Source organism: Papio anubis, chromosome 1 (assembly GCF_008728515.1).
Source record: "Papio anubis isolate 15944 chromosome 1, Panubis1.0, whole genome shotgun sequence".
NCBI lineage: Eukaryota > Metazoa > Chordata > Mammalia > Primates > Cercopithecidae > Papio > Papio anubis.
The window spans coordinates 147379051-147393376 of record NC_044976.1 but is presented as its reverse complement, the minus strand read 5'-3'; the positions used below and the strand labels follow the sequence as shown (position 1 = coordinate 147393376).

At 41.0% G+C, this 14326-nt stretch overlaps 1 protein-coding gene across 1 annotated transcript in view; it reads right to left on the bottom strand.

Moving 5' to 3' along the window:
• PTPN14 (protein tyrosine phosphatase non-receptor type 14) overlaps positions 1-14326 on the bottom strand; it is a 204120-nt gene that overhangs the window by 101708 nt on the left and 88086 nt on the right. The window contains exon 3 of the mRNA XM_021927236.2: positions 3146-3315. Coding sequence (XP_021782928.2) covers positions 3146-3315 — 170 coding nt within the window. The remainder of the gene's footprint in view (positions 1-3145; positions 3316-14326) is intronic.

The window sequence follows — 14326 nt, the reverse complement described above, 5'->3', positions numbered from 1 at the left end:
CAAAACTTTTTACCCTCTTTGAAATTTAAATACCTTTTGTTTTAGTCTACGAATGCAAATATTGACAGTCAAACAATGCAGCATTAAGTTTATTTCCCTGGAAAATCTAAAACTGTAAAGAGTTTTAGAGGTTAACTGATTCATTGATTCCTGAGGCTGGGTGAGTGTCAGAAACACCGGAGGATACTATTCATTTTAAACAATAACATCCTCTTGATATTCAGCCCTAGATATTACAACCAGACTTCTGGTACGGCTCTAGAATCATATTTATAATAAGTGCTCCAGGTAACTATGATATAGCAGGCCCTGGTCTTTTGAGAACCACTGATCTATTCCAACATCCTACCCAATATGGTGGTTCCCTCTACAGGATACCACATAGGCTACCTAGTCCACACAACAACTTTCACCAAGACCAGTGCTCTCACCCTTTTGTAAGTCTTGTTCCCTTTTTAGATGGCTTAGTTATTAGAAACTGTATTCCTACATTGAGCCAAACAGTCAAAGTTCTTTGGCTCCTTGGACTTCACTTACTTAGACCCTAATTTCGTGCTCCAGAGCTGACAAAGAATTCGCCATCCTACAAGAGTCTGTGAATATCTAAAGGCAGCTACTACTGTGCCCTTGTAAGACTTAATTTTTCTAAGCTTAAACAACCTTTTTCTTTTAACTTCATAAAGCATAATTTCTGAGTCCCTCTATTTCAACTGCTCTTTCTCACCAATAGGCCTTACAGGATAGGTCTGTCAAGACTAATAATACTTCACTTTTCTTACAGATGGAACTTTTTTCAATATGCACTAATTTCCAGTCCATGTTTCATCCTCATCACTCATTATCTTGCACTTAATGGCCAAGAGCCAAGAATCAGCAAGTATTTATTAACTTAATGCTGTGTTCCTAGCACCGTGTAAAGTACTCAAGGAGGATGCAAAAGCCAACGGAAATCATCACATTTTGAGGAGTCAATAATTTCTTGTACAGGAAGAACTTAGATATGTGAATTAACTTGAAAACAGGGAACAATGGTATGCAACAAACAGAGTGCTCTAAATGTCTATCACATGAAAGACTGAACACTAGGTTTTTTGGATCAGGCTGTAAGCTAACTCACGGCCTCTGTTTGCAATTACGCCATGTATTTACAATAGCTTTTGATTTTTCTTTTTAAAAAGGAAAGCAAGTAAAAAAAAGAAGACACAAGGTGGCTCATGCCTGTCATCCCAGCACTTTGGGAGGCCAAGGTAGAAGGATCACCTGAGGCCAGGAGTTCAAGCCAGCCTGGGAAATACAGCGAGACTTCATCTCTACGAAATTAGAAAAAAATTGAGCCAGGCTTGGTGGCACATGCCTGTAGTCCCAGCTACTCAAGAGGCTGAGGCAGGCAGATTGCAGGGGCCTGGGAGTTTGTGGCTGCAGTGAACCATGACTGGGCCACTGCACTCCAGTATGGGTGACAGAGCAAGACACTGTCTCAAAATAAATAAGTAAATAAAAACAAATAAGCCAAATTAAAGAAAGAAAGCAGAGGCCAGGCGCAATGGCTCACGCCTGCCATCCCAGCACTTTGGGAGGCCAAGGTGGGCAGATCATTTGAGGTCAGGAGTTCAAGACCACCCTGGTCAACATGGTGAAACCCTATCTCTACTATAAATACAAAATTAGCCAGGTGGGGTGGCAAGCGCCTATAATCCCAGTCACTCGGGAGGCTGAGGCACGAGAATCGCTTGAACCTGGGAGGTGGAGGCTGCAGTAAGCCAAGATCATGCCACTGCACTTCGGCCTGGGTGACAGAGCAAGACTCTGTCTCAAATTAAAAAAAAAAAAGAAGCAGGCTATTGCCTTAAAATATACTTAAAATTTTCAAGTGCATCCTTATATCAGAAATTTAAATTCTAAAAAATACACAAAAATCAGGTAGAATACTCTTCCTTCTTCAAAGCATGTCCCCGCATTGCTTCCCAAGCATTCAGAATGACAAGGTCCGGGTAAAAGGCAAAAAGCAAAGGGTGTATGTGATTCCTTTTCCTACAAGAAATATCCATTTGATGAGGAGACTTCCCAGGTATTTTAATGGAAAACTCTTACCAATAAATCAACTATACTAACACACAAAAAAATGCACTTATTCCACTCACTGAACATGCTTTATCAACTTACACAAATCCCTCACTTTACAGATGAGAGGGGAAAACATCATTTCAAAGGCAGCATGTGATTTCTCCAAGCTAAAGCAGACACTGAGTAGCTGGGTGGGAACAATACCTGGTTCTCCCCTCTACTGCTGGCTTCTTGTCTCCTCCTATTTAGTAGGGACAACCATCAAAACTCTTGCTCTCGCAACATTTTCCTCCTTAACTTTACTCCCACTTTCAGTTACCTTTCCAATCTTCAAATTCGAAGTCTGATACTACATTTTGTTTTGGGATACTTTTAGGAAAAGGGTGGACAAAACAGAATTCATTTTTTTTTTCCTTTTCTTTTTTTTCTTTTTCTTTTTTTTTTTTTTTTTTTTTGAGACAGGGTCTCACTCTGTTGCCCAGGCTGGAGTACAGTGGCATGATCACGGTTCACTGCAGCCTTGAACTTTTGGGCTCAAGTGATCTTCCAACCTCAGTGTCCTGAGGAGCTGGAACCAAAAGCACAAGACACCATGCCCAGCTAATTTTTATATTTTTTTCTTTTTGTAGAGACAGGGTCTCGCTATGCTGCCCAGGCTGGTCTCGAACTCTTGGCCTCAAGCTATGCTCCCACCTCAGCTTCCCAAAGTGTTGAGATTACAGGCATGAGCCACCACGCCTGGCCAGGTGATTACCTTTTTATTAAATTCTTGCATGCCTATTTTACTCACAGTCTCTAATGAGTATTTCCATGCTGTTAGAGACGAAATTCTGCCTGGCTCAGGATCCCTACTGCCTTACCAGCATTACAGAAAACAGCTGGAGTTAGCTACATGGATTCAACCAAAACTCTAAAGCTGCAAGGCAATGAGTAAACAACCCCCAACTATTTTAACCTCTCCCCCACCACACACCCGCACCCACACCCACACACCCCTAAATCAACCAGCTCATCTACTTCATTGGAAGCTTCACAGTTAGTCAACACCCTTATATGGCACACAGGGGGAAAATGCACCTACCTTGTGGCCTCTTGCTGAAGCCATGACACATTTGGCACATAGAACATGACTCCAAAGAAAAGCAGAGGCTCATTAGCGAATTTGTCCAGATGTTTCTTCAGAGGTTTTTCCAGCTCCACCCATCGTGCTTGCTGGCTCTTGCTGAGAAACCAAAGGCCAAAGTAGTGTGTCTAGATAAAAGGGTAAAACAGCATCAGTTCATGCTCACCACAAGCATCCCAAGGCCACACACGAAACGAGACTCCAGCATGCTGCATCCCACCTTGGGTTCCCCAGCCCCTATACAAGATCCAGCTTTGACATCTGACTTTGGGACAAATTTAAAAAGACCACAACCACACACTACTGTAACAAGTATCCAGATGCATTATCCCTACTCATTACTACTGTTTGTGCTTGTCGATACCAATGGGCCCATGTGAGGTAAAGGAGAGTCACGCAGGGAAGGGACAGTGCTGACTTTTCCCCTGATATCTGAAGACTGCCTTTTCTGTGTGCCTTCTGCATGCTTCATGATCTCACATGGAGCACACTGGCAAAGACCAACACCGCTCTTGCACCTGCTGCAACGTAACTTATTACTCAGTTCCTAAGACAAAACCGCCTGCCAACTGAAAGCTTCTGCACTGTAGAATATTTTCATACAGTACCAGATTTTAACCGAGAATTTATTCACTCTTTTCGTGTGCTTTAAAAAGTATCATCCTCTTCCACTTTATTATACACGAACTGCAGCAAATCTCTCCCCATATCAAGCTTTGAGAGAGGAAGGATCGCTTCTTCACAGCTGCCGCAGGAGCCCCTGGTGGCTGCTCTTGGCAGATTATGGTGGGATTTGTTAGATGAAAGTGAGATTTTCACCCTTAGATTTGAAGCCTAAACCAGTTTGGTTTTGAACAACATGCTAAATGATTAAAACAGGTACTTTTATGCACCCAATCCCATCTTTTATATTAATTCATGCTAGGATTTCAGGATTAGCACAACAATCACCAAAAAATAGATCACTGCTTTTGAAGATTCTTTTATATTTCAATTATAGCCTAGAATGGTTTACAGCACACCTGGAAACCTGCCTTCAAAAGAATGTTTTCATTACAATGTTTAATTTCTAAAGGCATTCTTATGCTGATGTTCCCACTCCAGCTGGCTGCCACCTCAGCATTACCACAGATCAATCCTGCCACAGCTCCACCAAAATCTCTCATGAAGTTTTGACTCTGACTTTACCAGAAAACCAGACGTGCCCTTGCCTACATAAAGCTGCAGACCCAGATGCTTTAAAGATATTTTAAATGGATTTACTTTGAGATGGGGGTAATGATTTGATCAGCTTTCCCCCACGATGTTCCAAAGGACAAGTTCACATCAGAAATCTATGCATTTCTTGAGCAACAAAATGTCAACAACCAGAGCCAAGGTTATATTTCCATCCACTGAGACAAACTTACTTGGATGAATTCTGACCCTATTATTCATTTCCTAGCTCCAGTAAGTCCATTAGCTGTTCCAACCTGAGTGATGAGATAGAGGAAATGAAATGTGGCTGAACAGAAAGAAAACAGACTTCGAAGTCAGTCCATCTCCCACCTTTTGCACTGTCTCAGTAACTTTACACAAGTCATTGAAATGCCTTCTAGACTCTCACAGTTTTCTCCTCTGTAAAATGGGGATGATGGTTACAACTTTCACCCACAGGCTCTGAGAAGTATAAATGAGATAATGCCTGTCGATTACCTGCATGGCACTCGGTAAGTAACTAATTCACAAGTGGTACCTTCCATTGCTGCTGCGGCTGCAGGACTACTACCCCTGTTACCACCATCCGCACCACTGCCACCGCCATCATCATCAGTAAATGAAAGCAGGTAAACCTCATGAATCTTTTTCATCAGCACTACTGACATCTCCGTGAACCACAGAATTAGGAAACAGAGGTTATCTGGGAGTCAACGAGAAAAAGCAGGCAAAGGTAGAAGCGGGAACATCTATGAATAACGTAAACATTTAAAAGATGTAAGGAAATAAAAATCACAAAGCTATACCTCCACTAAGACTTTGAGGCTCTCATGATAGGTGGTAATGGGACAGTGGAACATCACTCTGACGCTATCCTCTGAGATCTATGATGTAGGCTTAGGCTACCCTAAACGTGAAGTCATTTGGGTACTCAGTTCAAGACATTTATCTGAAAAGGGTCCAAAGTAGTTCTGCATTATACTGAATTCCTGTACGGAATACAGGGCTGTATGAGGGTATTCCATGGCATTCTGGATGCCTAGGAGTGAGTCTCCATACAATAAATTAGGTAATATGTGTAATTAACATGATATACAGCAATTATTAAAGCTGGAAAAGAGCCCTTTTTATAGCATGAGTGGAGAAACAGGGCAAGCTTCACAATTGCTTAACAGGCTAACTATAATTTATCATCTTTCACTAAAAGCAGTTGTGACATTTGGGAGATATTTTTATAGTCCATACTTCATTCAAATTAGTAATATTCAAATTATAGAGGGCCACAGTAACTGCATAAATGTTATACAATCGATTTTGAAAAACGGTTAAAATTTTTATTGTGTCTATCTGTGCCTCGAAAGCTATTTTAAATTTCCTTTTCTCATTCCTATCCATCCAGATCATTAAACCAGACCTGACCTCCACCCCAGAAAACCCTCAGAGAAAGAATATTCCATGGAGTACACACACACGAACATGTATGTGCACACACACAACACACACAAAATGCACACTGCAGCTGCACATACACATACTCCTGTGCATACACGCATACGGGTATGTTGAGAAGGAGGATGATGAGGTACAAGAGAAACGACAGTAAGGCAATAATCTTGAGCCAGAGCTCTAAATAACAAAGTAAACCACTTCTAATGGAAAAACCTAATTCATGGCATAAATTCATCACTGCTGTGGTACAGCACCTTTCAGAGGACACAGAATATTTCAGAGTGACTCACCAGGTAATTATCCAGTGAAATAATTACATAACTACTGAACAAATGGGGTGTCCAGTGCAGGGCAGAATTGGGGGAGACAGGTAATCTGAAGGACAGAGTTTGTACATACTCACAGCCAGAACATCCTAACTTTAAAACTGTCAAATTTGGTCCTCTAACAAGAAGAAAAGTCCATTTCTGAGATCCCCATCCCCACCCTAACTTTTGAAGCTATGCCCAAAGTAACTTTTTGCATTCCCACCCTTTTCCTCCCATTCTTCCTCTAGCTATCTGCCTACTCTGGAGTAGAAAGACCCTGCCTCAAAAGTACAATACAGCACACGTTTATTCTCCCACATCTACACAGTGCCTCACAGGAAATGGAATCAGAGCCTAGGCTCTCATTTCAACTAGCATGTGCACCAATCAACTTCCTGTGTATTATCCAAGGAACTACTAATCCTGTCAAGCCCAGCTGAGACCCCACCAGGTTGGTTCGTGGTTCACTTGCCAATTTAAACTCTAGCTCAATTTTGAAAGCTGAGCTTAGCTGCTAAACATTGCCACATGGTTGAAGAAAGCATGGTGGATGATTGCAAACAGATACCACCTTCTCCATGACTCAAAGAGGATCCCACCATATTACCTGAGTAAATGCCTGAAATATGTGTTCTGTTTATATCTCAGGCACCAAAAGTAAGCCAGGCTCGTTTAATCCTCATGATACCTCCTCTGGGAGAGGTATGAATCCCCATTTTATTGCTCTAGTTTTCTTAAGAAAACTAGAACACACAGCTCTGGTGCCATGAGTTCTGCAATAAGTTTACTGCAATGATGAGAAAAGAAGACAGAAGAACCAGTCCTCAGGGACAGGAACCACATCTCTGAACCAGTTACAAAAAATGCACTACAATGAAACCAAGTAAAGCCGCACTAAAATGTCATTTTTATGTGAGCAGCTTCCTCATTTATTTGGTTTGGGGAATTGCATTTTAACACAGGAAACATACATTTAAATACATACTAAAAAATCGGCTAGTTTCTTCAGTGGCAGATTGGTATGTGGATACTATAGTGTCAGAATGTCCACCTTTTGGTATTATGGAAAGATTCTGAGACTAAGGGCCCTTAAAAGTAGTTTTGGGGACAGGGGGCATATGGGAACTCTCTATACCTTCTGCTCAACCTTGCTGTGAACCTAAAACTGCTCTAAAGAAAGAAAGTCTATTAAAAAATACTTTGGGATACTTTTGATTTGCTTGTTCATTTATTTGTATAGAGATGGTATAATCCCCCACATTAGTTATTAAATGGGAAATATTTTTTGAGGGTTTTGTTTTTCCAGTTTTGTGACCAATGGCACAGACTTTAATGCTATTTTTCAGAGGTTTAGATGCAGTCTTGGCAATTACCAAGGATTAAAGCCATGATCTTATCTCAAGCATTTTGAAGAGTTACTCATCCAGAAGCAAAAGTTTAAAGTATCTTGCATTAAGTTTTAATAGGTTGCCTATCTTACCCAGTATTTCAGCTGTAAATTAAGAAACAGTTGGTGTGCTTCCACATAAAATATATGAATTACATATCATACAAGCACGAACAGTTTCACTGAGGCATGGAAAATATGTCAAAAGATGACTATAAGCGGACTCTGAAATAGCACTTCATGCAATTACATTCCAATGGCTTTGGAAAATAAGCCACCGTACATCAGCTGGATAACGGTAGAAAAGAACTTGTGCTTAATCAACCTCTACTCTGGGTAGGTCTGAGATTTCTATAACTGACACATCTATAATTAACAACTGCACCCTCTTCATTTTCCTAGCCAATCTCTTTGTAAAAGTACAGGAAAAGAAACTGCAGAATAACACAGACCCAAGAAGAGAGTCCCATAGCCAAGAAAAACCACTCTTCTGAGACTGCACAACTCACCTAGAATACACAGAAAGATGAAGACATACAAGTTAAGACTGGCGAATAGTTCACGTACAATCTCTATACCTAGAAAATGGAGATGCCAGTGCCATTACATTCTAGGGCTGACATTAAGCTAATAATGTTTCACACTGTCATTTTTACAAAAACAAAAAGCAATACAAAACTTAAACATGAGAAATCTCCCCCAGCAGTCTACTCTTCAGTTGATTCTTAATCAGTATTGATTAGTTTAATCCTTTGCAAATACACATATATACTGATGTGATTAAACAAGCTATAAAATACAGCAGAATTCCACTATTATCTGCCAGGGCATGATGTGTTCCATTTAATTGAGTACCTCCCAAATCCCACATAAATTATTAACTGCCAAAAGATTAGCATGAAATCAAACCACAGAAATCTTCTTCATGTAAGTTAACTTTTATGTGATAATAGGAAATGCAAGTTAAATTTCTTAATCTTTATAATCTCTAGTCATTATGAAAATAGTAAAATGTGGAAAATTTCTACTGTAGTGATATCTTTGGGTAAAACTGCTTTTAGCAAAGATCGAAATATAAATTTGCAAAAGAAAAAAGGGATAAATTAGAGGATAAGGACTTACTCTTTGAAATGATTATAGTTTGGTTTTTAAAAACTTGTTTATGCTCTTTTAAAAACCAAGGCTCTTAAGCTTAGCCTTAGGAGACAGCCGAGAGTTATGAAAGTCACCATTCTCCAGAGCGCTGGATTTCCCCACAGCAGTTCCCTACCGCAAATAGGTTTTACCAGTGAAGTGAAGGGTATCTCAGGTGCCTTTGTTATATCATTTACCCTTCTTCCACTTGTTAAAAGTAGAGCCAAGGTTAGTCTAGCATATTTTTACATTTTATTAGAATGTTTACACTCACTATTACCATTAAATGCCCCCTTTGCCTTTCTCAGAATAGCACTGTTTAGCAGAAATAAAATGTGAGCTACATATTTAATTTTAAATCTTCTAGAAGCCACATTTTAAAAGTACCAAAAAGTGAACTTACTTTTAATAAATATTATTTGAAACATGTCAAAATATCATTGCAACCTGTACATAAATATAATTAATGAGTATTTTAGTTTTCTCATACTATGTCTTCAAACTCTGATGTGTTTTCACACTTACCACGCATTTCAGTTCAAAATAGCCACATTTCAAGTGTTCCATAACCACATGTGGCTACCATATTGGACAGCACAACCTTAAATTAATCCTAGCTATTTGAGGAACTGAAAGACTTTGCTATTTTAATTCAACATAAGATCACAGTTTCATATATATCTATCTGTATCTGTATCTGTATCTATATCTATCTATATCTATATCGAGAAAGAGATTGAGATGTGCTCTGTCACCCAGACTGGAGTGCAGTGGTATGTTAATAGCTCATTGCAGCCTCGTTCTCCCAGGCTCAAGGGATCCTCCTGCCTCAGACTCCCAAGTAGCTGGGACTACAGGCATGCATCACCATGCTTGGCTAATTTTTTTTTTTTTTGTAGAGATGGATCTCACTATGTTGCCCAGGCTGGTCTTGAACCCCTGAGCTCATGTGACCCTCCATCTTGGCCTCCCAGTATCAGGACTATAGTTGTGAGCTACCACGCCTGGCCCCAGTTTCTAATAATTAAAGTCATCTAACAATGGAACAAGCAGACTTACAAAAGAGTGACAGCCCAGTCTCTGGAAGTGTCATGGCAGAGGCTGGATAGCTTGTGTGGTGTCTTGCAAAGAAAGCAGCCATATTGAGTGCTCCCTATGCTAGGCAACTGTGATACTGAGGCAACTATGAAAAACTAACTCTTTGAATCCTCCCAACAATTTGTAGAGCTGGCTACTATTACCATTTCCATTTTACAGATGAGAAAACTGAGGCACAGGGTACTTCAGTAGCTATCTAAGTTTACATAGCTAGTAAATGGAAGAACCAGGATTCAAACTCAAGCAGTTTGGTCCAAGCTGACATTCCTAGCCACTAAACTCTGCTATGTTTCCATGTACTTCTTTTTTAAACTGTGATAATTAGTCATAAGGCACCATTGTTTTAGCTCTTTTTCCCTTAACCTAGGCTAGTTATTTTCAAACTGAGATAGGGCTCCAGATATCCCATCTCCTCTGTAAAAGACCCAGCTCCATTTACACATCCATGTTCCACCGAACATTTGGAGAAAAGGGTTAAACCCACTGATCCAGATATATTATAATGACATTAATAGAATTCTGATTTTCTGAGCTTCCTATATCTTGGGCATGTCTTTGTTAATAGAGCTCCCAAGCAGCAACTTATCCCTGATTTTTTCTTCATTTTTAAAACAACTGAAAACACATTTTTCCTAACCAGTTCACCTCATGACCTCTTGCCAGGTTTACAATTGTGCTCACCGGCATCTCTGTTCCTCCTGTCCCTCCCTTCTGATCCCCACTTTTTTCTTCTTTCTTTTGAGACAGAGTCTTGCTCTGTCGCCCAGGCTGGAGTGCAATGGCGCAATCTCAATCTCGCCTCACTGCAACTTCCACCTCCCAGATTCAAGTGATTCTCATGCCTCAGCCTCTTGAGTGGCTGGGATTACAGGCACATGCCACCATGCCTGGGTAATTTTTGTATTTTTAGTAGAGATGGGGTTTCACTATGTTGGTCAGGCTGGTCTCGAACTCCTCACCTCGGCCGATCTGCCCACCTCAGTCTCCCAAAGTGCTGGGATTACAGGCGTGAGCCATCGCACCCAGCTGATCCCCACTCTTTTCTTTCTTTCCTTTTTTTGTTGAGACAGTGTCTCACTCTGTCACCGGGCTAGAGTGCAGTGGCGCAATCTTGGTTCACTGCAACCTCCAACTCCTTGGTTCAAGCGATTCTCCTGCCTCAGCCTCCCAAGTAGCTGGGATTACAGGCATGTGCCACCACGCCCAGCTAAGTTTTGTATTTTAGGAGGGACAGGGTTTCACCATGTTGGCCAGGATGGTCTCGATCTCCTGACCTTGTGATCCACCTGCCTCCGCCTCCCAAAGTGCTGGGATTACAGGAGTGAGCCACTGCGTCTGGCCGATCCCCACTCTTTCCTACTAATGAGTTCTTTACCTAACATGCAAGGTAACCATGTCATGCTCCTCCTTGGAGTCCTCTGATGACTTATACTTCACAGCAGTGTTTTATTCCCCACATAGTTCAAAAGAGCATTTTCTGGAAGGCTAAGACAACTGTGAAACACTTACTGGACCACCATTTTCTTTCTTTTACTATAGAATTGAGGAGAGAGTGTTTCCCAAAGCATTTTACCATGCTCCCTGTTCCCCCACTACACGTCTCTGGGAACCGGAACGGTGGTGTCAGCCTGCCAAGGTTTGAACCGGCCTCACAACTTGTCAGCCCAGTGACTGTGGGCAGGTCACCCTATGCTGTAGCCTCCCCATCTGTAAGATAGGAACAGCAAGGGTAGGGATGCATCACAGACTCGTTATGAGGACTACACGAGCTGATATATGGAAACTGCTCAGCAGAGTACCTACAATCAAAAGGTGGTAATTACCCTTTGTAACTTATTTTAGAAATACTATCCTATAGATCTAGTTAAAACTCCCTAGGCAAACACAGCAAACACTGCAAAAGCAGACTCCGTCCTGCCCCTTCCTCTTCTACCCTCTTCCTTTCCATGACCCCTTTCACACACCCACACATACACACAAAACACACACACAACACACACACCAGTGCAAACAAACTGAACTCTGCCTTTCCCTGAAAATACCCTCCCCCCTGCCACACACACAGATCAGTGCAAGCTGAACTCTGCCTCTCCCAGAAAATTCCAACACACACACACAGAGACAGAGATCAGTGCAAACTGAACTCTGCCTTTCCCTGAAAATTCCAACACACACACACACATCAGTGCAAACTGAATTTCGCCTTTCCATGAAAATTCCATGTTCTTTCCTGTTTCTGTACCTCAGCACAAGCCGTTCCCTTTGCCTTGTTTCTTGTTTGTCCTGTTCTCTAAACTCTAGGAGCAAAGACTATATCTGGTTTCTGGGAGCAGGGACCCTATCACATTCAGCTTTCCCAGACATGACTGTTTGCTGACAATAGGAACCAGGCTTGGGCCCTTCTGAATGCCATGTTAATTAGGAGCATATCACATTTGTCCAAATCTATAGAATGTACAATACCAAAAATAAGCCCTAATGTAAACTCTGGACTCTGGGTGATAATGATGTGTCAATGTAGGTTCAATAATCATAACAAATGTGCCACTCTGGGAGTGATGTTGATAGTGGAGGAGGATGTACATGCATGGGGCCAGGGGCATATGGAAATTCTCTGTACCTTCCTCTCAATTTTACTGTGAATCTAAAAGTGCTCTAAGAAATCAAAGTCTTATAACTAAAAATAAAGTCTATTAAAAATTATCTAATAAAATATAGTGGCAAAACAATTAATGTAAATAAAAAATTTAATCAAAAAAATTTTAATCTACCATATATCCTTTCCTAATATAAAGCTATTACAAAATTTATGATATACCTAAACTACTTCTAATGGCAAAGCCAAATATCCACCATAATCTAGTTTCTAAATCTTCATAAAGGCTAAACATATTGACCTGGGCACAGTGTCTCACATCCATAATCCCAGCACTTTGGGAGGCCGAGGCGGGAGGATCGTTTGAGCCCAGGAGTTTGAGACCAGCCTGGGCAATAGAGTGAGATCCCATCCGTACAAAAAAAATTAAAAATTTGCTGGGCATGGTGGCATGTGCCTGTAGTCTCAGCCACTTGGGAGGCTGAGGTGGGAGGATCACTTGAGCCCATGAGCTTGAAGCTGTTGTAAGTCATGATCGTACCACTGCACTCCAGTCTGGGCAATAGAGCAAGACCCTATCTCAATTGAAAAAAAAAAAAAAGATCAAATATATTTTGGCTGGGTGCGTGGCTCACACCCGTAATCCCAGCACTTTGGGAGACCAAGGCAGGAAGATCACTTGAGCCAGGAGGTGGAGGCTGAATGAGCCATGATCACACCACTGCACTCCATCTTGTGCAATAGAGTTAGGCCCCAACACCCCTCCCAAAAAAGACTAAACTTTTTCTTATATCTTAGATTGGTTGTCACCTTCTCCTCTAAAGCAGCATTGGCTCTATTTGAAAAATGACCCAAATACAAATTCAAGGTATGAGGATCAGACCCCTTGTTCACCTCCTCTTACTTCTGCTTTTGGGTGGAGGATGCATTCTTCTTTAAGATGTGTTTGTGCAAAGGAAGAAAAGTATCAGATTACTCTAGTTGATCCTTTAATTCAGGAGCATCTAGAGGATTGATTCACAAAAGGGCACAACTTCAATGTTGTCTGTCATGGAAGGAAAGCACAAAATTCAAAAAGAAAGTGATTTGGTCGAATGCGGATGCACCCATTAGGGCACGTCAAAATAAAGTCGGTATTAAACGCAAACCCCACCTCAGCAATGGAACGTCAATCACACTATGCACACACTTGGCACTGCACTGCTTTATTCTTTGTGATAAGGTAGTTGTGGGATGACCCAGGGTTGACTTTTGCCTTCTCACTGAGAAAAACAATAGTCTGTTGAAAGCCATTATTACCATACACATCTCCACACACCATTCGTTATAAACTCTAGCTTGACCTGGTGATTTGGAGCGATGCCTTCTCAGCCCCCAAAATGTTGGCTGCTCTTTCACATCCTTGAATCTTTGATAATCCAGTTCCCCACACTAAAGACGATATGGCCTTCTTTTCTACCTGCTGGACTCAAACATATCCTTCAAGTCTTGGTTCAGAGTGAAGGCGTTGTTCATCTTCCATCAACTCTTTCTCTCTCACCAGCAAGACTGCAGTGTTCAGTGGGCTGGACTGCGCACTGCACAACACTAAGGACAGCCATCGCCTTTTGGGCCTACCCCTGCATTCTATTTTAGCTCGGACCACATTCAATATTCACTGTTTATTTAAAGGCTGGACTCCCCTACTGTTGTGTGCATGTCTTGAAGGTAAAATTGTACCTTATTTATCTTCATTTCACCAAGTTCTAAAAAAGTGTCTGGCACAAGATGTTCAATATTTTCTTTAACAAAAAATGGGTTTTTTTTAAGTTGTTTATTAAGACTCAAATTTGAACAATTATAAATTATTAAATGCAGCACTATACATTTTCCATACAGGAACTCTTTTAATATTTACAACAGCCCTATGAAGTAAGCATTATTATTCCCATTTTATAGGTAGGAAACTTACGCCTCGAAAGATTCGGTAA